Source organism: Zonotrichia leucophrys, chromosome 1 (assembly GCF_028769735.1).
Source record: "Zonotrichia leucophrys gambelii isolate GWCS_2022_RI chromosome 1, RI_Zleu_2.0, whole genome shotgun sequence".
Lineage (NCBI taxonomy): Eukaryota > Metazoa > Chordata > Aves > Passeriformes > Passerellidae > Zonotrichia > Zonotrichia leucophrys.
In genome coordinates, this window is record NC_088169.1 from 94,382,589 (window position 1) to 94,406,137 (window position 23,549).

The following is a 23,549-nucleotide window of genomic DNA, read 5'->3' on the forward strand; positions in this document are numbered from 1 at the left end:
GCATTGGTATATTTATCTTCCCTTGTAAAAACAAAAATAAAGAAATGCTTGCAGAATTGATCTTTAAAGGTCTTTCTACCTTTCTGGTGCTTTTTCAATTCAGAGGAAAAGAAGTTTATTGACACAAGGAAAGCTGTAAACTCTGCAGCCATAACTTACAGCCAGGTTTAAAGGGGCTTCAGCCTCCCACAGCTTTCAGCATTAATGTCTCAATCTCATACTAGAATTATAGTGCAAATAAAAAACTGACACATACCCCCAAATTGCATTTTTAAATGATTTTTATATTATAAATAAATTATATTGCTGTTTTTAAGTATCATTGACTATACTAACTATAAAAAATTGTTCTGAAGAGCTTCTTCAATAATCAAGATAACAACTCAAGCTGTTTTTAAGAGACACTTCCTGTGAAAAAGACAACTTACAAACTCCAAGGACTCAATTTTTAAAATTTCTTGAGAAGACAGAATTTTTATTTTTATTGCAATATTGCCTGGACTTCACAATCTGGCACCATGTCTTCATCCTTTCTGTTGTGCAAACACATGTGGCAGTATTTTTAAAATGTCTGTCTCTAGAAAACCACTGAGGAAGCCTCACAGACAGAGAAGAACACAGAAGGAACAATTGCAAAGATTTATTTAGCGCTTTCTGTGCTTGGCACTTAGAAACAGAGTTCCGTGCATAGGGCAAATCTTTATACAGCTTTTTCTTCATACATATTTTACATACCATTTTTATTGCCCTCTTTTATATTCATAATATTGAATACCCCACTAGGCATATAAATACATTTATCTACAACACCTCACAACAACTCTCAATAATATCTGTATTCTGTTACTTGGTATTTGCATTTTCACACAACTTAAATGCATAGCTTGCACCAAGCTACAATTGTTTTCTTATTTTTAAAGGATTTGAAGAGAAAAAAAAGGGAAAAAAAAGAACAAGGAAAAAACCAGAAAATAAAGATGTTAAAAGGCAATGATCTATTTGGTTAAACAGAGACCATGTGGCAGGTGGAAGGTTGGCAAATACTCAACCTCACTGTTTCTGAAATGCTAATGGTTTTCTACGGCAACTCTCGCATGCAAGGTCAGCTGCACTCCTGCAGAGCTCTCTTTTCTCATCACTCTTCCCCATGAGCTCAGTCTGGACAGTTTCTTCCCAGTGGGATGAGTGCTGTGGGAGACACCCATTCCTCACAAAGGCTGCCATCCATTCCGTTTCGCTGCGTAACTTCCAGTCAAGCCAACAGGAGCCGAGACCCCTCCCCCCATTCACCTTTCCAAAGTTCCATCCCCGCTTCTGTCTGAGGCTCACTTGTGAGCTAAAACTTTTCTCTCCTCTCTCTCCCACCTCCATCTGCAGGCTGGGTGCTGGTGAGCTCGACCTCCATAAAGGAACAGCCGGTTGGGCAGAGCCATGGTGAGAATGAGAAACCTCTTCAGAAGGATCTGCAGCTCCTCCGCGCCATTCCTGTGCTACAGTGGAAGGAAGACCCACAGGCCTTGCTGGTTTCAGTAATGGCCTGAGCCACTCTGGCAGTGAGGAATTGTCTGGGAAAAGGGAGGTCTTTAGACCTTTGGGCAGTGCAGCTTCAGAGGATGAAGCCCTGGGAGACTGCCGTTCTTCAACACTTGGAGGAGACAGCACAGGGAATGGATCCCTCCACGCTGAAAGCCCACACTGCCTAAAGTTAATGCATAAAACAGTAAATTCAGCTGCTTCTCTCCAGCTCCTCGTTAAAGTCATGCCCTCTTCTCTGCAATGTCCGGGAAAAGCAGATGCTCCATGCCAGTCTGGAGGCCCTGGGCTACAACAAGCGGCGATGGCTGTCAGTCAAGGCTCTCCAGAAGGTTTTGGGGCACACACCTAGATGGCTTATGTTCTTGTTTATCGTTACAATACTAGTTCCACTATAAGTTCGAAGGCAAAAGAGTACTGGGATGGGTTCCCCCCTGGAAAGGATGAAGGTCTGGCTGCCTTCGATGCCGAGGAGAGGCAAGGCTTGTTAGACCATGTGCACAGACATCTGTGAGGAGGAGCCCTGCACCGCTCCGTACTGCCTGTTGTCACAGGCCGCCGCTGTCTGCTGGTTGCTGGAGGGAGGGCTGATCATGTGCATCCCGTGATCCATCCCCGTGGAAAGGTATTGCCTCTCTCCAAAGGCCCCACTGGAGGGGGAAGAGCAGAGTAAAGTGCTTTGGGAGGTGGTGAGTTTCTCTGGGCTTGCCGCCAGCCTGGGGGAAGCAGGGAAATTGTATCCATAGAGGTTGTAGGGATTGTGCAGGGAGAAGGCATTGTAGGAGCTCTGCTGCATGTGGCCGCCACCAAACATGTGTGAGGAGGAGGAGGTGGAGGCAGGGTTGCCTGCTTGCATGACATACTGAAACTGGGAGCTGGGGAAAGATCCCAGCTGGCCGCTGTAGGCCTCCATCTTGCTGTTGCTGGGCAGGGAGGAAGGAGCCGGCATTCCTGAGATCAAGGAGGGAGTCCTCTGAGGCATGAAGGTTTCGGAGGGCTGCGAGGCTGAAGCGCTGCTGCTCTGCAGCCGGTTGTAGCCCCCGTCGCTCAGCCCTGGGTAGCTCTGCAGTGCTGCCATGTTGCTTCTGGCGCAGGGAGGATAATCAGACAGGTTGAGGTTGCAAAGCTGACTCTCCCGGCAGCCAACATTGAAAGTGTTGGGGGCCAGATGGAAGGCTGGAGGAGAGCAGGATGGAGAGAGAAGGTGAGAAGAAGCGGATGGTGATGGGGTCCCTGTGCTGGAGGTGGTCGGGGACGTTCCTGTGCTGCCTCCTGCAAAACAAAACACATGGGAGGATGTTCAGCACCTGAACCACACCTGCAAAAGGAGACGGCCTCATTGAAAAACAGCTTAGTTCAATAAAGAGGCAAAGGTGGTAAAATGGCCACTGGAAAACTCAGCCTTTCTTGGCAAGGGCCCTTGCTTTATTAATAGCATCCCTTGGTCTTTCCTTCTGCTTTTTTGTTACAACTTCATATTTCAACAGACATTTTATTCCCTTTTAAAATGGGAGAGGGAAGCAAGCCTGCCACAGAGTAACCCAAGGCATTGGGAAAAGCTGCAGGGAAAGATGGTTCCATCAGTCAAGAGATCTGCGATTTCCAGGCATATTTATCTAGTTATATTTAGGCGGGAAAGAAAAAAAAAAAGGCAATTTGGTAATTTCTCCTCTCTCCTGGTCTTCAGGAAGATCCCCAGTCACGAACTGTTTGGTCCCACTGCAAACACGCTTTATCATCTGCTCAGGGGCTTGTGGCGGGAAGTGACTGAGAGCGTGTTGGACTTTGCACTATTCAGCATTTTTGTCAGCTGGCTCACGGTGCAGCAGCACTGATTCAAGCCAGAAGTAACACTAAAATGAAGGGACACAGTTTCAAGCTATATCCTGCTCCACAGAGTGCAGAAAGAGGACGTGTCAGGATTTTCAATCATGTGCGTAAAATTTAAAAGGGATTCCATATGTTGTACCACTGATGTTCACAAAATATTGATATATATGCATGTCAGTAGTATCAGCGTGTTATACAATATTTATGCTATGAATGATGGAATTGGCCATTCTGCACAGCAGGGATGCTCACATGTTCTGACCTGGGAAAATAATACTGTGTAATACTACCAAGAATGGTAGCAAACTGAAACTAAGAGTTATGAAAAAGATGATGGCACAATTTTGAGCTTAAGTGATTATTTATAGGCAACATTCTGAATTGGAGGAAGCTTCCTTGAACAACCAGGAAAATCAGTTCTGTGCTTATAAGAATTCAGTTTTCTGATGTGAAAACTTTTATTTTCATTTGATTATTCTCTTTGTAAGAGATTCCCTTTCTGCATTAGTGAAGTGAAGACTCTTGTAAAAAGAAGACTCTTGTAAAAGGACCAAAGAAGCACTGGTGAAAAAATTTGACCAGGGAATAAACAGACCCAGAGGAACTGGGAAGCAGCATTTCCAACAAGGTAGAAAATTACAGATGAGAGGCAAAGGGAATTGAAAAGACAGTGTTTGAATCGGCAGGTGAAATTTCACCAAAGCAGAGATTGCACACTGAGGATCAAAAATAAGGGACAACTTTTTCTTTTTCTTGAATCATTTGAATCATCTTACATGGAAAAAATCCAGCAGGATTTTGAGACCAATTTAGGTCTGCTAAAGAAAAAAAAAAGAAAAAAAAAAAGGAAGAATTTAATGCAGTGTTGCTTGATGAAAAGAGAATAAGTGATGCCAGGTGTTAAGAGATGCACCAGAAAGATGTGTTCTGTGTCAGTATATGATGGTGAGAATGTGTCGGATCTCAAGATCTCAGTCCTGAGGTGCTGAGCCACCGAGACCACCTTGGGGGTCTCGGGAGTCCTGGAATGTTGCCAGAAGTGTCTGGTGGCTGGACTTTGGTCTTACACAGGAGACGACAAGGATGAGGGCTTCACCGGGTGAATGGTGAAGGGATTAGCTAATTAGAGGGTGAGACACAGGGTTTAGGATTTATGTACAGGGGGGTTTAGAGGAGTAAGATGGAGGAATTGGGGTATGTCCTGTCCTTCTTCTTCTTCCTCTTCTCCTCCATTTTCTTTGGCCACGGTGGCATTTTTGGATTGGTTATTACTGAGAGTGCACCGAGTTATAAGAATAAATGGTATTGGGGAAAAATGATAAATATTGTACACGTAACAATGGGTATAAAGATAGGTGGCTGCCCCGGAGGGCAGACAGTGTGCTCATGGCTGACTGCTGAGCAGATCTCTGTTCGGCTGAAAGAACATCTTTTAGATAAACAATTAATAAACATAAAAACCGAAAGAAGAGCTGAAGCCTCTTCTCGTCCTTCGATACGCAGGCTGCCCCAAGGCCACCTCGGGCCTTTCCAGGCCCCTCAAACAGCCGAGATAACCGGACAAGAATGAAAGTGAGATTATATCTGTCTCTTTCTGACATATCTAGAGTGAAATAGAATGGGGAATGAAAACCTTGAGACAGTAATAATATTTGTGATTATTTTAATTTTATTTTTTTTAACTCAGATTCAAAAAAAAGAAGAAAAACAGCACTGGGTAAGCACAGCCTGAAGTGATTGCTGTTGACCCAGGCAACACTAACAAAAAGGCAAATTTCTGTGTTGCCAAGTCAGAGCAGTCATTCCCATTACCAGCCATGGGGAGGAATGCTTACCAATTATTGCTGAGCCACAGACTCCTTTTGTCATTCATTCCAAAGCATAAAAGAGAAGCATCGCATCAAGTCTCCATTAAAGTAAATGACAGAAACTGAATTTTCAAATGGCACCATGGACTCTGCTTTCACATCTTGACAATACAGAAATGCTCAAACTTGTGTATGCATTTTAGCTCCAGAGTTCAAAGGCTTGTTGTGTAAGTTTCTAATTTAGCATTTATTTTAAAGGCTACACTTTCCTGGTTCATTTAATGTCTCTGTCAGACAACCTTGGGTTATTTTGGCTGTGGTAAGTAAAGATGGCACCTCCTTCAGCCTTTGTCCCTGTCTCTCTTTCACAGGTTGTCAATACTGCAGTAGGATCAGCAGAAGGGAAGGTTGGCTTTTACACAAGTAGTTCCACTCCAGCCTGTTTTAGTTGAAATTTCTGAAAAAGGTGAGATTGAATACAACTACAGACAACTCAGACTACCGAGTTTTTTGTTAGCCCTGCAGTAAATAGCACAACCTCTAACAGGGAGAACAGGCAGACAGCTGAATCCATGTACAATCTTCTAGTTATCTAAGACCAAAATATAGAGATCAAACAATCACAAAAAAAAAATACAGCACAAAGTGAGGTGTATTTAACCCACAGTAATCCTGATTTTGACTCTTTACACCATTTATTTCATTAACAAACTGCAGAAAGTGACTCCCTTGCTTACAGTGTCTGGAGAATAAGTGAAAATGCATATGTGTGCATGTATGAGTACTTAATGATCTGTTTGAAATAAAATATATAGAATAAATTATTAAATACAATGTTTTAATTTCAGTCTTCCTTTGCCCCAGAGCTAAACTTTATCAACTCAGTAGGAGAAAAGTGCACACACCAGTTACCCGGGAGAGATGTCATTAATTACCACTGTAAACAGCCAATTGTGAGTTCCCTTACCAAACTGAACAACCAGTGTTACAAAGCACAGGTTCAGACTGTGAATTCCTACCTATTCCTGAATTTTCCAAATCTGTTTGCTTACAAGAATTTTGTAACAAGCAAGTTCTTAACTTTGCCAGCCTTGTTTTGAAACTTTAAAGCTTTATGTTTTCTTCATTTTTTTTTATTAATTCTAGTATTAATATTTGAAGCCTTGAGTTTTTAACATGTTCACAGATTAACTGAGGCTTTGGCTACACAGAGTAAGTTTTGCTTGTTAGCAGTTTCAAGGGTTTCTTAATGGTTCCAAAACTGAGAATTGCACATTTCAGTCACCTCCACATTGCACGTTTGGGCATCACCTCCAAAGAAGGATTGAGTGATTCTGCTTTGAATAATCCCTATTTGCAGGCAAACAGGAAAACCCTGAAGCAACAACACAACAGTTAGGAAACAGAGTAAAAAAGATTTTTCTTTTTCTCTGTAACTTCAAAATGATGAGGAGGTAAGAGATCCATCAATGTGAGCAAGTACCAAACCTGACAAGTCTCTTTCAAGAATGCTTCGTTACCAGTGCCAACCACAAGCACAGAACATGCCACACTTTGGCTGCAACAGAGCGTAATGCAGAAGCAAGAAGTTCCTGATCATTTGCAGAGTAATCTTTACACCTTTAAGTGGAACAGGAAATATTACAAAGCCAGGCCTGGCTCAGGTCATTCTCTTCAGACCAGCTCCACTCTGCTCTGAGGGACATTTCTTCTCCACCTTTGCTGGCAGCCCCAAGTGTGGGCCATACACAACCTGGGCTTTTGTGAAGTTATAACTTGGTCTGTAGTTGTTACAAAGTCAGCCAAATACCCCTAGAGATGGCAGCAAGCCCAGTAAATATATCCACACCATACCACAGTCTTGGAAAAACAGATGTGTGTGTCATTTCAATGGAAGGCATGGATAGAAACCAATCTAGTTAAACTGATACACAAAACTATGTTAGGTCTGGTTTAAGTCAACTGAAACCACATTTAAGCAAGAATAAAATGAATCCCTCAATAGTTGCCCTCTGTTCCTTTCCTCTACCCACCATTTCCCCTGGAAATAGTTGCCAACACCAAAAGTATTTACCAGCAATGTCACAGTATCTCTCACCTCCACACTTACCATTACTCCAGAGTGATTAATTACTATTTTGAGCAGTCCCTACAAGATCATTTTTTGGCTCTGCAGGCATTGGTTCCACATATGTGCCGTTACTGAGCCACGTTTGTATAACATAGAAGGTTCAGAATTTCAAAGGCCCCTCCTTTGTACGTGAACCCTGCCCCACACGGCAGGGGAAAGTGTCTGTCCTCACAGTGTCCTGCTATTCTGTCCAGGGTTTAGCCAAGCAATGCTGTCATCTCTGGGCATACAAGTGATAACTAAATTGACCTTATCAAAAGGACAGAAGCATTTTCAATGAGGGGAACTGGAGAATGACCAAGTGCAAGAGAAGTCAAAATTTGTGAACTGGGACCGAGAAGTAGGGAAAAAGAAGAATGAAATCATGGTGGAAGACAGGAAGACCATGTGGAAAGGATGGGATGTAAAGGCAAACCTTCCTCTTCTTGTCACTCTTATGACACCAAATATAAATGCTGTCTGCACCAGTGTCAGGTACATGCCCACAAGGCTTAGGGAAGAAATTACAGCTTTTCCTTTGGATATCAACAAGAGGTGCCATTAAAATATCATCTCAAATAGCTTCTGACTGGCATTTCCTTCCTGTCACATGTGTCCATCTACACCACAGTAATGGTGCTGTCTTCCTGTATGTCCCAAATAAACCCTTGCTTTTGCTTTTACCTAGACGGAGCTTGTGTTAAGGACAATTTCAGGGCAAACTGCAGCCCAAGCATACACAGTCCATAACGTATGATGTGCCTTAAAATGAGGGGTTGGAATATTCCGGAAACATTCAGCATGCCAGGGCATCTGAAATGCTACAGAGACGTCTTCCACAGAAGGCAGGTCACGTAGAGAACTTCTAACACTGCAGTGTAGATGGAAAAAGCATCTGCCAGCAGCCAGCATTTGCCAAAGGAGCTTTCTGGCAACAGCAAGATAGTGGGGAGAGCATCAGTGCCAAGGGAGTCTGAAGCAATTGTGCATGGAAAATTTTCTGGGATCTCTCTTACGAATGACACCATATTATTCACTCGACCCTCAACTTATCCCAACCTCCTTTATCTGAAAGGTACACATAAATCAAACTTTGGCCTCCACTGCAGCATATTTTCCTTGCTAATGTTTCCAGGCATTGGATGCTACCATCACCTGCAGTGCCTCCATACAAACCTCTTGGTCCCTGAAGTCCTTGCTCGGTGCAGAGCTGCCATCAGCACAACATACCTGGACAGGAATGCCATACCCTGTGCAATGGCAGAGTCTCACCAGACAGACGAGATTTAGAGAAGTTTGGGCAACTTGGTCACAGCCTGCAGCTCTCAGCATGGCTGGTCTCACGCAGGGGTGACCTGGTATTCACTGTCACATTGCAAACAGATGTGGCTGCATGTCCTCAGAGTTTGTGCTTTACTTTCTGACAAGGATGGGAGCACAAGGTGGTTTACAATAAGATTTTATGTTTTGATGGGTCAGGCAGCACAAAGTTATTCTTTGACTGCAAGAGCTTAGCCCACTCCCGCCTACAATCTGGTTTAACTTGTGGCCAGACATGAACCACAGGGTCAGCATGGTCAGCCCATGGCCTGCAGGCTGTGCAGAGCCCACAGGACACTGTCCAGCCCACAGCCTCAGCCAGCCATCTCCTTCCACCTCCATATGTTAACAGGACCTGATGCTTGGATTGATAGGTCCACAACCTCACCTGGAGGAGCCACAGACCCTCTTCTGACACTTGCCCAAGATGTTGGCATCTTCATCATATGAAAGGCCTGTGTCCAAGCACCTGAGGGTGCAGAAAAAGGGGACTGTGGCCACTAGTCATTCACCTGGCTCACAGCTCTCCTCCTGGCACTTAACTTGGGCAAATGAGCCCTCCTGAGAGGTAGTTTCTGTTCACTTGGGCACAGAGCCATGCTAATGCAACTCTCCAGCTTTCCAAATGGAGCTGGCCGGGAGCTGGCATGTGTCTGGCCAGCAAGGAGCACAGAGGAGCCTGCCCCTGCAGATGTACTCCAAGTCGCTTCTGAAAGATCTGGTTTTTAGTGAGGACTCTACAGTCTTGGATACATATATACAGGGTCTTTCTAAAGAACAGGAAAGAGCAACTCTGACCAGTGTTTTGCAGTGTCCTATCCTCAGACACAACAGTAAATAAATGTAATGGCATGTATGCAGGAAAACAAATTTGCACAAAAAGGTAAATCCTACTATCATTCTGTGTGCTTCCACACACAGGCACACTAAGTGTGGCATATGAAATTTACTCTCCACCCTCTGAGTCACTTCATCTTTAGTAGAAGAATAATTTTATTTTTTTTTAATTGCCCAAGGATGGCAATCTGAGGGAGTAATGAGGTCAGGAGGGAGGGTTTGTGCAGATTGCCAGGCAGTCTGACAGATAGATTATGAGGCCAGAGTGTGCCACTGTAACTATCTGATCTCATGTCCTTTTGGAGCCAGGCGTAGCACAAACCTGGATCCATTTCTGCTTCAAGCAGCACATGCCTCAGACCTGCTTGACGCCTTCAGACATCTAAATGCCACAATATCAGGTGTCACTCCTGCTCTTACCTATCATGGCAACTTTTTCCTTGCAAGTATAACTGGCAGCCCAAGGTCTCTGCTCCCAATCATAGCTCTCCAAAATTCAAACCTAAAACCTCCAGAAGGACTGAAAGATTCTTCATCACCATTATTACCCCTGTGAGTTCCCTCACCACCACCTTGGAAAACTAAATGTCTTTGATGCCTGTTCCTTGTCTTCTCACCAAGAAAGAGCAGGGCCACCTGGTCTGTGACATTCTGGACTCTTTCTTCACTCCTTCCCTATTTTTAGGAATGAAAACTTCCCACTTTCATGGGAATGGGAGCCATTTCTGTCTTCACAGAGTGTAGCTGCCTTTTTTCTCTCTAGAGCCCTTGGCCAATTATCAAATTATGAATCCGCTGGTAAAATCTTTAAAAGGCCCAAATGAGACTCAAATCCTATTGCGTGCCAAGTTGCTGGGTTGTAGAGGAAACATAAAGAGTGCTTTGTAGTTCTTTGGGATACAGCTCACAGAGCACATAAAAAAGGAAGATAATTACAGCAATAGATTTAAGGGGGAAAGTATGTACTGTATGGCACAAAAGTGAGGAACCAAAGGAAATTTTGGTTAAGGTTAGCAAATTATAGAGAAGGACTTTTTAAATAATTTTGCCTCAAATTACAAGAATCATTGGAATTAATGGTAGATCTAGAACAATTCAGAATAATACTTTACTTCCCCTTACATCTTAGAAATTTCTTCTAGGCAGCCTGAGCAGTCAGAAAGTTTTATTTCTAACTTGCCTCAGTCATCTTCCAAGAAGAAATATTTTCAAGATCTAATGGTAAAAACCAACCTCCTTTTCTAATGTCGACAAAGAGTATGATTCAGGAGATGTGATTTTCATTCCCATCCATATCCAGAGCACCAAGACAGGTGAGGATAAACATGGAAATACTGTGTTGAGTTCAAGGAACATTTAATTTTTTATTAATAAGAAAATTATGTGCTACTCTTAGGAAACCATTCAAATCTTCAAAGTATCATTGCCCACCTCTAGTCATTCATGTAAAATCTGATCACCATTCACCAGATAACAGAGAGCTAGGCTTCAGCCACTGAAACTCAAGGCAAACAATTTTCTGGAGTAACAGAGCACTTCAGGTTCCTTTCAGGTCATCGGGAAATGGCACAGACTTTGACTTCCAGCTTCCTGTGTCACATCTGGGAGGGCATTTTTTGGGGCTTCCAGTGAAGCACCAAAAATGTCCCTTCTCGAAAGGAAAACTCTCTGCAGCTCAACCTAGAAGAAGCTGGAACAGTGTTTTCCCTGGTGCTTTGTTTGAATGAGGCAATCTACAAGCCATTGGAAGTATGTAGCAGAAACCAGCGCTTGATCCCAATAACTCTGGCAACAAATGCTCTGTTTCCAATCTCCTCTTCAAGGTCAAAAGAATCAAGCAGATAATTGAGTCCACACCCAGCTATCTGACCTCTGCCAATAGCCTAGACTGTTTACAATTGATTTTGAAAGGGAAGCAGAACCCAGATTATCCTGGTGGCGTTGCTGACAGAACTGAAGGCTGCCTTTGGGAGGCAAGGGGCCAATCAGATGAATTTGTAGGTGGTTCAACCTCCCTTGGCATAAGAGCTCCACTCCTTTGGGAGATGCTATTTTTGGGGTCTAGGATCTCAGATAAAGCCAAAAGGATCTTAACTGCTAAACACTTCTTTCTTTCTCCAGGCCCCTGTGATGCCTTCAGATGAAGTTCTGGAGGGCTCAGTCTTGACACCAGTACACATTTGTGTATTCAGGATTTTGTTTTCATATGGGTGCAATCAGGGCAGCTCTCTGAGCACCACCCCTATGGGGAAGAGTATTATACTGAATAAGTTACAGGCAGTACAGACAAGCTTTGGCAAGAGAGAGGTGATGCCTGTCCAGAAAGGGCAATGTTTACAGACAGAGAAGCTGGAAAAGCAGCAACAACTCAGCTCAGGGTATCTGTCTCACATCTGCTGATAGCCCATGCAGACTTAGGGTCTGTCTGGAAACATCATTACTACAGGAAAACATTGCTCCTTTCCAGCACTAAATGAGATCTTTGAATCTCTTCCACACCAAGGAGAGGGCGCCTTTTGTGAGTATCCTTGTTGGCACAAGACTGCAGGGTTAAGATATTCCCCTCTCAGAAGGGGACAGTGGGACCTGTACTCAATCAGTTTGTACATGCATGCTGCTTTAGAGATAGCACCAGCTGTCTCACCAGCAAGGAACACAGCCCTTTTTCCTGACAACACCCTTGTAGATGATTGCCAACGCTGATCTCAAGAGCCACTAATGCCAATTTTGCAGACCCTTTAGGAGGTGTGCCCTCTACTCTCTACCTCCAGTCCAAGATCAATGCAGATGCTCAAGCTGATGCAGAAGGGGTTGAATCTATTGCATCTACCCTTTGTTGGATCCCTGGCAAAAGCACTTATTCAAGAAAAGAGCCCATTTGGAAGGAAAGCTGCCCTGAGAGCTGCCCAGTCAATTTTAAGATGTCTGACTCTTGTGAATTTGTTATTCATGCATCAAAACAATAATTCAATGACAAAGTGAATTTTTATGTGCTGCAAGCCTAGTGATAGATCACATCATGTGACTGTCACATTGGTCCTGAAGTTCTGCTTAGGATGATCTTCTTCCTACCAGATGCCAGGGTACCTTTGATTTCATTTCTTGATAAGTCATTGGCTTTTGTAGGAAGTATTAGATACTCATCACTCTTCTAATATTGCCTTTTTAGTCTCTATGTCCTCACAAAACTTAGAGTCACTGATAGTAATCTGCTCATCACAATATCCTGTGGGAAACTGGATAGTGAGCCAGCAACATCTCTTTTTACTCTCAGTGACATAATGCAGAGTTACTGGAACTCTGATTTTCTTTTTTCTCTCCCTCTTTCTTTTCCTTTTTTATGTTCCCTTGTAAAATCAAGAAACTGAGCCACAAATTTTTAATAATGAGAATCTGGATGAGGTTCAATCTAAATTTTGAAAATATATTCCAATTAAAGGGTTTAATAGATTCTTGGCTTTCTGCATGTCTCACTGCCATGTGCATTCAATAACACCAAGCCCCCTTTCTCACCAGCAGTAAGTAGACTGCAGTGTGGGTGATACCATTCCCCAGAAGGTCAGCTGCTCCTGGATTGCCATTTTTGGAGCATTTCGTGCAAAGGTTTTTCTCAGGGGAGACTTTTTTCCTTCAAAGCTGGCTGCAGCTCTGCTGTGATTGTGTCCAGCATGGTGCTCACTCTTGCGAAGCTGCGGATACTTTGGGAGTACGCACTCCAAAAGAGAGGTTTTGTTCTCAAGCCAGGGGATTTCACTAAGAGTAGCAGCATGTTCTTTCCCTTGGTAGGACAACATGGTGACCACTCAGGTCACAGACCTGCCAGGACTTGCTGATGTGCTGCCCTTCAATGCAACACGTGCAACTAAAGCTCATGGACCACGGGATTCAGCTGCACCAGGCATCTGCAACTGGGGGCAACATCAAACCCTCCAGTTTGCCTGGCAGCTGAAACCCATCATTGTGCAGATTAGAAAGTTATTCAATCCCTGCATGAAACAGCTGCATCCAGCACACCAAGTATCGATTTTGGTGCGTCCCTTGCTCCGCATAAGCTTGGGCCAAACAAATGAGCAAAGCACTAGGATGTAGGTCAAATGGCAGAAAGGATAATGTGGAAAAAATTGTAGTATCTTTAGAAAATTGTATCGCATAGATGTGTCTGGAATACTCTGTGCAGACTTGTATTTAAAGAAACTATTAAGAATCTGGAAAAGTTCCCACTAAAAGATAAATTAAACAATTGGTTCTATTCACTTTGAGAGGCACAGAAGGGGGAGATAAAAACCTGTGAAACAATTAAATGTATGAAGAAGGTGGATGAGGGGAAATTTGTCCATAGCTTTTTAACATCCCACAAAAAGGGATAAACAGTTAGAGCAGAAAACTTGAAGTCTTTTGAATGACGCATGTTTGCATGCTTGCAACTTACCAAGCAATCTCTATTCCCCTTGCTACCTCTGTCCCCATCACTACCGACCATTTTGCAGCATTTTTGGGATTTGTACCTCTTAGGAACTGCACTAATTCATTTAGCTCTGGATAAGTTAGTGCTGGAACCAGACTCTGCAGAGTAATACTGGGTTTGTCCTTACAGGAGGGCATATTTGTAGTGATCCTCAGCTTAGAGATCAGTAAGCTCCTCATTTCAGAATACACACTAGCTTTTTGAAACTGGCACATGTGGCAGTAAATTAAATGCTCTCCAAAAAAACATCACATTTATACAGTTATTTTTATCAGTCAAATCTCTAACCTGGCCAAATAATTCAGTTGATTTGTTAGGCAAAACTATCTTGGATAATTCAGGTAGCACAGAAGAATTTAGCTTGAAAGCAAGGAAGACACCATTTTTATGTGGATGATGCCCCAAATTTTTGCCCCAGAGAGTGTAATTTTTCCTATTACAGTAGGATGGATCTGTCTGTGGAAAATCAAAACTGGATTCCACAGTTCCTACAGGGAAACTGTTACAGCACATCCTTAAAATTCATGTAACTAGAACGTACTGTATTTTTTCCTATCACCACAGACAGCATCTTATTTTAGTACTTTTATCTATTCTCTCTCTCCTCACAGGCTGGATAACCATGGCTTGCTCCTCATCAGTCCTAGGCATGTGGCCACTCTTGCTGCCCTCATCTTGTCTCTCTGCAGTGAGAACTCACTCCTCTTTAGCTGCAGTGCACACCTCTACTCTCAAAACTTTCCCGTAACCCCCATGCAATTTCCCAACAAACATTTCAGGGGATAAAAGGAAAGCTTGCATTTCCTCAAATGTTTATTCAGAAATGTCAGATATCCACCCAGCTTTGATGAAACCAGCGGGATCTGGAATTAAAATATCAGTTTATAAAAAAAAAACCCTAAAGTTTCTAATTCATAAATGTATAAGGGTATGAGATGACACCATGCAGCTCAGAGCACTGAAGCTCCAGATGAGGCACAGGAGGAAATGCTGGGGCAAGTCACATCAATGTAAAGTCTCAGAGGATCAGAGGTTCAATGGCTTATGCTGATGTCAGCTCCTAAACAGCAGTGATTTACTCACCTGTCACCCAGCTCGTGTGATTGAAAACAAGGAGACGAAGAGGTGTGAGCATGATATATCCTGGTTGTCTTACATTTGGAGGGAGGAATCACATATGGCTTAAAGCCACCTCAGCAGTTTTTGCTCTTTCTGTCAGCAATTCCAAGGACTCCATACCAGCATGTTTGTCCTTGCCTTAGGGGGCTGTCCCAGCAGCCAGAAATTAAAATAGAGCATGTTTGTACCTTAGCTTTGCACCTATTTTTGAGACCAGGGGTCAGCTTGTTACAGCAGTTACCAGAGAGACGAGCACTGTGAGGATTGGAATATTTCTGATTTATTAATTCATATGGCTAAATGCAGAGCTCAAAAACCCTTTTGTAATGAGTTATTTGGTTTTGAGATCAACCTGTGAACACAGCTTCAGTTAAGGGCTGCCCTAGGCTTTATTGTCTCTGGTGCAGTGGTGGTGGTGCACAGGGCCTGCTGGTTACAGGGTACTGGCTTGCTTTCTGGCTTTTCAGCTGCCAAACTATATTATAACAAGCTAAAAATACATTAAATATTTTCCTTTCCTAATATTACCTTACCACGTAAGCAGTAGCTGGACCTGGCACTAGGATGTTATCTGATAACTGAGGGGAGGGAGGCAGGCAAGCCCAGATAGGGGGTGAGACATTGGAGAGAGGCTGCTTCAGTGACTGTGACCAGGAGGAGAGACTGTTATGTTTCTATTTAGGTGGGTGATGAAAACATTTCTAAACCCTTGCTTTAACCCATCTCTGACCACGTGCCCCACCACAAGTGCTCCTCGACACAAGCCCCTGAGCTTGTGCAAAGTCCCTCCTGCCCCATGGTGTGCTATTCAAGAGGAGTTGGGTGGTCAGGTGAAGACCATGCACTGGGAGTCTAACAGAGCTGGCTGGAGTGTGCTCTGTCCTACTTCTCTGCTGTGCCATCAGAAAAATTATTTAGCAGGTGACCTGGGCCCTGGGGTGTTGCATGTGGAAGTGGCATGGGGGACAGTCAACAAGCAAGAAGAGATTCCTCAGCCTAACACTCTTCTGATTCTGCCTCGGTGATGGACAACCCCAACAGCCATCGCTGCTTCCCTTCATCTCGAGGAGAACACACCATCCATCCCTAGGTGGATTCAAGGTCTGGAGGGAAGTTTTGGGGGTGATGTCAAGCTTGAATGTGAGAGGCTGAAGATCTGCTACACATTTGAACACCATTTTGAATTGTCTCTTTTCTTGCATGTACATTGTAATAAAAAAAAAAGTATCAGGCTGCTGCCTTGATAACTCTTTCTCAGGGATCACTGTTTTTAACTTGAAATAGCTGCACTAAAGTGAATGGGAAAGACCTACCTCTGCAAAAAGCAAAATAGCAACATGGCCTGAAACTAGAGATGAAAGCCCTACTTAACTAATGAGATATGTAAAGGGCAGAAGCTATGAAAAGACACAGCATGAACACTTGGCCTATCCAATAATTCCTCCCAGATTCTTACTAGCAGAAAGTGTCTCCAGCAAGGCCACTGTGTTTTGAAATCACGGTAGCATGACCCCAAAGGGAGACATATTCTTGGTCTCCTAAAACTTCCAGGGGGAAAATCCAACCCCCACCCCAGTACTTCCCCTTGTGTTTGCATACAAATGGCAAATGTAAACTGTAAATGAACAACAGTGTCTGACACAGCTGAGCATTTCCTCAATCTTTCTACGCTCTCTTCACATTTAACTCATGCTGTGTACTTGGGCTGGTTTGCCCAACCCTACAATCCTTCCTGCTCCTCCTTCGAGCTCTTAGGACTCTAGCTCTAGGGAAACCAGGGAACCCAAGGTATTCCATCATATCTCATAAGACATGGCCTGTCCACTGTTTCCATCCCCCTCTCTGCTCTGTGTCCTCTCACTTCAGCCAAGAGCTCAACAATGTGTGTGACATCCCCATTCCAGTCACTGCACACACAGCAAAGTGCATTGTTGCTTTTATGTCCTCTTCTCCTGCAGGAGAAAGAGCAATCTCTTTCTTGCCATCTCTTTGTTCACTCACCTTGCTGCTTCTGCATGGTAGTGAAATCTTCAAAGGTGAGAGTGCGCACGGGGGGCCTCCAAAAGGCGTAGGTCTCCATGATGGCCTCCAGCCCCGTCCTGTGCAAAGAAAAGAAAAGAAGGAGTGAATAAGAACTTCAACCAGCTGGGGATACAGAAGCTGAAGAAAGAAGGCTCTGACCTTGCTTGGCAGGCTGCCAGCGGCCACTGAAAGGTCACCTTGGCATCTGTGAATTCCTCAAGTCAGTCTTCCCGCACAGGTGCTGACCACGACAGTAAAATGAAATTTCCCCAGCCCAGGATTTCTGAAGTTCCTAGCGGTCTCTAAATGCCTTTTTCCTTTCTAGCAAGAATCTCAAGCCTTCTGTCTGCTTTCCAGAGGACACACGACTGTCAGCTCCTTAAGGCATACTCAATTTATCATTAAGTGGCCCTCCACAATTTTGGATGTAAGCCGTCATGCAAATAAAGAAGGCCTGGGATTCAGACTATGTCATCAGAGAGATTTTGTGAATTGCCTTTCCCTGCCACCTCATAGTTCTGGACACTGTTCCAAAGTGCTATGAGAAGCCATCAAAAAGGCAATCTTCTTGGTTTTGAACTTCAACTAGAAATGCATAAGATGATATTTCTAAAAGGTCAGTGATGTAGCTGCTTTGGGTCTCTAACTCATCAAAAACACTTATCAAAGAGAAGAAGCCAAAAACTGATTGAGAATTTTTCTTCTTGAAAGGCTGGGGTCTCAGATTTTTTCTTGTTGTCACCACAAACTCCTAGCTCTGATGGAAGTCTCTTAGTGCCACAGGCTCAGTGAGGACAGAGGTGTGTTATCAAACCCACTGGAGTTTCTTCCAAGGAAAAACTCTCCTCAGTGGAAGCTGCACACCGCTCTGTTCCCCATTCCTCACCTTCCCCAGCCTGTTTTCCCACAGTAGGTTACAGCCCTTGCACTGACTGAATACCAGGAGAGATTCTTCATCAAATGCGATAACATATCCCCTTTCAATGCAAAAGGCACAACATCCCCAGAGCTGCCCATCAGATGTTGAGCTGACACTGGAGCTGCCTTTTCCTTCTGAAAATGTCTTTCTGCACATGCCTCCACTCACTCAGTTAACTTTCCAAAGTCTCCCCGGAAGCCTGGATGCTTTAAATACACTGGAGTTGGCAAACCAAACTCTGTATTTTAAGAGGAGGTTTAGAAGAGAGGTTGTTGCATGGTGTTTATTAGCTGCTAAGCTGTTAGAAGTAGAAACAGAAGACATCTCTGCATAGCAGTCTCACACTAGCGCTGAGCACATTACAACAAAACTATTTGGTTAATACAGTGGCCTCTGCCAGCTCATGGAGCTCAGATGCAACAAGGCAGGGCAGAATTTGAGCCCATCAGCTAAGCTGTGCTCTGTGTGCAGGAGCTGCCCTTTGACTACCACTACCACCCCCAGGATTTCCTCTGCTCCCTGTGTGTGAAAGTCACACATGTTCAGACTCCATCTGCTTCTCAACACACACAGCCAGGAAGAGAACAGTACCGTTTTTTCAGCCTCAAGAAATGATCCCCAGCCCAAACTCTGAGGGAAGACTGTCTGGTACTGTATATCCAGGGGGCATAAAATGCCCTGAGCAAGTTGCAGTGCAGCCAGACCTGCTGTTGAAAGGACCTGCCTTGATGATTAGAACCACGTAATGTATCAGAAATGCAGACTGCAAGTTCCAGCTGTGCTACTCCAGCTGCTCTGTGTCTGCCGCAGGATCGTGTGGGGAAGCAGGGAGGCCAGCTTACTGAGAGCAGTGACACACTGGCTGGCTCAGTCCTTAGGTCCCCAGGTACACAACCCCCCTTTGCACCAGCACTGCACTCTAGCTCTGGTCTCACAACTCACTTCAGTGAAATCCAGTCCCTAACAGGAGGTGGCTCATGGAGGCACTAAAAGTAGATTAAATCTATTACCCTTGCCTCTCCCTACATCATTATCAGCTCATCAATTGACTCACGATTCAAGGTTTCTAGCTCTCCATCTAACACTTTCCCCTATATCAATACAATTCTCAAAGGCACCTTATAATTTCTGCTTCTAAAAGAAAAGGAAAAAAAGAGAATAGCCAGGACATAATAAAAAGAAGAAATAAAACAGTAAATTGGTAATAATACATTGCTTTCAAGGGTTGGACTTGACTGTGTCTGTGAGCTGATAGGGGGTAAATGGCAGCACTGAGAGTGTCAGAGCAGCTTGTAAAGCTGCTCTATTCCTGCCCTGCATGTCAGAGGAAGGAAAGATGCCAACACCAACAGGGACCTACCTCCTCCTGCTCCAGGGGAGCAGTTCTACAACATCCCCCTTGCTGTGAACACAGCTCCTGCCACCTTTCCCCTTCCACACTGTGACTGCTGGCAACAGCAGTGTGGCCTTGCCCTGCAAAGCTGAGGGCAGCGTGGTGTCACAGGTACCTGAAGAATGAATGTCAAACTCCACAGCTGGCTCTTCCTGCCCCAAATGTGAGTCCTTTACTCCCCACAAGTTTGCATATGTTGAACATGTGTAAAAAAATATCCTCTCTGAGCATGTGGGTGACAGAGATCAAACTTATGTCCACTTCTCCTACGCACAAATTCAAGCCTCTATATACTTAGACCAGCCTTTTTTCCCATTAGTTTGTGGGTTTCTTTTTTTTTTTTTTTTTTATCTTTGGTTTCTGGGTTTTGGGGCTCTTTTTCTTCATGCAGAAAAAAAATGTTGTGGGTGTTTTTAAAACAGCTTCTAAGCAGAAGACATCCTTACTGAATTTTCACATTCTTTCAGGCATCAGACAAGAGCCATGAAACAGCAGCTTCATGTGCTAACCGCCTAGGCACCTACCACACTATGAATGGAGTATTGCAGAGGAAAAAACATTAATTCATGCTAAAAACAGCTCTTAGTGAGAAGGCACACAACCTTTGTGTATTGATTTTACAGCCCTAGCCCCAGCCTTTTTTCTGTCTGCAATGAATTCCTATTTTTGAAGGAAAATGTTGAGGGGATGAGATGGGAATCATGAAGTTTAATCCCTGTCAACTCTAATAACTGCCTCTCCTGTAGCAGTTCATGACATTGGTGTGCTCCCACAGTCAGCAGAAATACTGGAGTGCCATTCTGTATGTGTGTTCCACCCCCTAACAAGGAAAAGGATCCCCACCTGGCCAATGAAGAGATATTTTGGGACAATAATAAATGTTGACAAAAAATAATTGTTTTCAGGGTTTCTGAAATGTCAGGAAATTTGGAGGGCCTTTGCTGAGGGTTGCTGATACCAAGTGTGCTGAACATTATCCATTTGGCATCTACTTTCTCTTCCAAGGAACTGCACTGAAAAATTAACTTCAAAATATCTATCAGGCCATAAACCCTTCCCTCTCACACCATCTTTATGAAGGAAGTAAAAAAAAAACTATCATAAGAGGTCTCACCGCCAGCAATTTTTTTAATAAGGTCAGTGCTTTAAAAGGTATCCAAAATTTGCTCTCTCTTTTTCATTCATTCTTTTATTTTTAGTGCTATAAAGTTTTAATAATAGGCAATAAATGAAACAGTTCCATTGTCTGAAAAATGAAACGAGCTATCTGTGCACCTCCATAATCCATCCCATATGGCTGATCTTGCCATTCCCACTGCATACATGATTCAGGCCATCATTTCATTGTTTGCTGGGGAAGCCAAACTATTGGGTCCAAGTGTCCTCCTGGCTCTCTTATCCTAGACAAAGCTCAAAGAGTATTTCCAAACAAACAACTTTTATTCACCTCAGCTGCCCACATCTGAAAGGAAAGTTCTGGCTTTTCCTTCAGCCTAGGGTCTTTTTCTTCCATCACCCTGTTGAATTTCCTGACTGTTTTCCCTTCTGGCTTCCTCCTGGATAAGGAGCTGCTGCAAGCATCCCACTGTCAGATGAACTTTACCCAGTCTCTAAAAATAACCTCTGTGGCATTAAACCTGCACCCTCACTACCCAAACATTTGGCTAGCTGAGCTCCATATGTCAAAAACAGGTTTCTCAATCTCTTGGAGTCCAGGAAAGCAACCAAGTAATAACCTGCCTTATTCATACATTATGTGGGTATCCTTTCACCACCAGGAAACTTCTCTTTCAACATCGGGAACTTCTCTTGTTGCATTTTTACAGAGACTTTATGTACTTTTGCAAAAAGTGAGGAAAGCCCAAAACTCAGATAGAGAGAATCTCTAATAAACATGAACTAGGACTGACCTTCAATCACAGGCTACCTCTGCCGTCCAACAAGGCTCATGGTTAGATTCCTGAGCCCCATTGCTTAACATGGTTTGAGTGCTCAAAGACTGCTTACATTAGCAAGCTGCTGAGCTGTTTTCATCCTTCCCTCTGAAACACCTCAGTGTTCCTTCTCCCAGCTCAAAGGCTGAGGCAGTAAGGACTGGAGAGAGACACTCATGAAAATAAGTGACAGAGATCCAAGAAAGGATTTCAGAAAAGTCTGCTCCCCCATATGGATACAGTCAGTGACACCATGATGGGGCATCCCCAGAGCAGCAGGGTTTTAGCAGCCGCTTGCACTGATGAAGGGAGATCACAGGAAATAAAGGGGCAGGCTGCAAGCTGATGGAAGCAAAAGATCCAAAATGAAAGCTAGTTTTAAAAACAACAGTCACCTCCACAATTTCTGCAGCAGGAGACAGCAATGAAACAATAGCAATAAATAACTGGAGGAAAAATATCCATCTCCATTTAATGAAAGAGCCTCAACATAAAGCAGAAAGGAAATATGCTAGGAAAGAAGTGGCTTAAGAGTTCCTTTTCTTCCACCATGCACTGCTTTTTCCCTGGGAGTTCTTTCCTCCATCGTCTCCTGGCAAACTCTAACCATGGCTCTGACTCAGTATCCAATGTCTCTGGAATAGGATGTCCTGGAGTTGCCTCAGAATTCTGTGTCTCTGTCTCTTGCTGCTGCCATGGCTTTATTTTTTCTCTTAAGACTTTATACATAAAACCACTTGAACATGTACTACTCACTTGCCTGATTCACAAATAGCCCTTCTTCAAATTACCCTATTTCTTTTGCAAAGGAGAAATTTTCATTTTCAGCAGGACCTTCTCCAGCCACAGTTTGAGGCACTGCAGTTGACTGAAGCTGTGGGAAGGACGTGGGAAGTTGCAGAGTATCACAATTGGTTTTTGACCAGTGATCCTAATGAGATTACAGATTCACAAGGGAGGGAAAAGCCATCCAGCACAGTTAAGGAGAGTCCCATTTGGAAAGTCCTTTCCACACACAGCTTGGACTTCAATGCTTTCCTCTCTCCTATGGGAATATCTGTGTATGTGTGCTCTGGGAAGGAAGCAGCTGAGCATTTGTGTCCTCCCCTAGCTGACAACAGCAGTGCAACTGCAGCCAGACCCCTGCTTGTGAGGCAGGCGCCTGACTGCTATATATGCTTGCAAATACCTTTGCCTGTTTTTTTCTCCCTAAAGCCTCAGGCTGCTCCCTTTGATGTATAATACCTTAAAGATTTTAATTCCTCTTTACATCAGCAGAGAGCCTTACTGAGCCCTCCCCACAGCTGCAGCCGTGTAGCAATTTCCTGCCCTTTCTTAAATCAATGAGCTACAGAGATCAGCAATTCCCAACCTTTTCAGGAAACTGTCCAAATTCACTGAGCTAGGACCTTATTAATGCCTTCCACATTAATACAGCCCACCATGTACCTGGAACTGCATCAATCCCTCTCCCAAACCCAGCCCCCAGTGCAGCTGGATCTGTGCACACCAGGAAGATCCCATACCCAGGACACACTTTGCTTTCCCCACAAGGAGAGGGAAGCAGAATAAAAGCCACATATGCCTCAAGGAGAACTGGTGATCACAGTGGGTATTAAATGACAGTGGCAACATCTTCATGCATAAATTCAGTAAGATGAGAGCAGAGGAGCTGAGCTCAGGTCCTTTGAATGCCTTTTTTGGGATGATGGAGAGCGTAGCACTGAAGTGAGTGGTGGAAAACACAGGGCAGTTGCCCATTCATGAGCACTGACCTCACCAAACTCCTTATGAAGGAGACAGCAGTCCTGGTAAACACACACAACAGGAGCATGCAAGTAAAATTGAGTTACAGCACCCATGGGGACAGCAAATGAGGGCTATGCACACAGCTTTTACCCTGGGCTGCACACTCAGAGCTTTGCTTTACAACCCTAGGCTTCTTGTAATGTAGTCATATATGTCTAATTGTATAATTAAGGTGTAAAGCCTTTGTTACACTGATGTAAAGGATACCTACCTCATTTAGATCTGAGATATTTAGATCTGCTGCACATTTTGCTGCATGATTCATGAATGGCAGAAAAAGTTGAAACTTTTTTTGATTTTTTTGATTACTTACCTTTTTTTGAGAACTCTGTAATGTCTTTTAGTAATACAATGGGGGGATTGATTAAAGTTCCATTTTAACTACTGTGCTGTTAAAATATAATTTCTTCTAAATAATATTTAAGGCATTCTACCTAATCTTCCCATATA

At 43.7% G+C, this 23,549-nt stretch overlaps 1 protein-coding gene across 1 annotated transcript in view; it reads right to left on the reverse strand.

Annotated features, from left to right (window-relative positions):
- Positions 1-1,235: 1,235 nt before the first annotated feature.
- The window catches only part of TBX15 (T-box transcription factor 15), an 89,067-nt gene continuing 66,753 nt past the window's right edge, over positions 1,236-23,549 (reverse strand). The window contains exons 7-8 of the mRNA XM_064722991.1: positions 17,024-17,121; positions 1,236-2,805 (exon numbers count right to left, since the gene is read on the reverse strand). Of these exons, the coding sequence (XP_064579061.1) occupies positions 2,021-2,805; positions 17,024-17,121 (883 nt within the window). The 3' untranslated portion in view covers positions 1,236-2,020. The remainder of the gene's footprint in view (positions 2,806-17,023; positions 17,122-23,549) is intronic.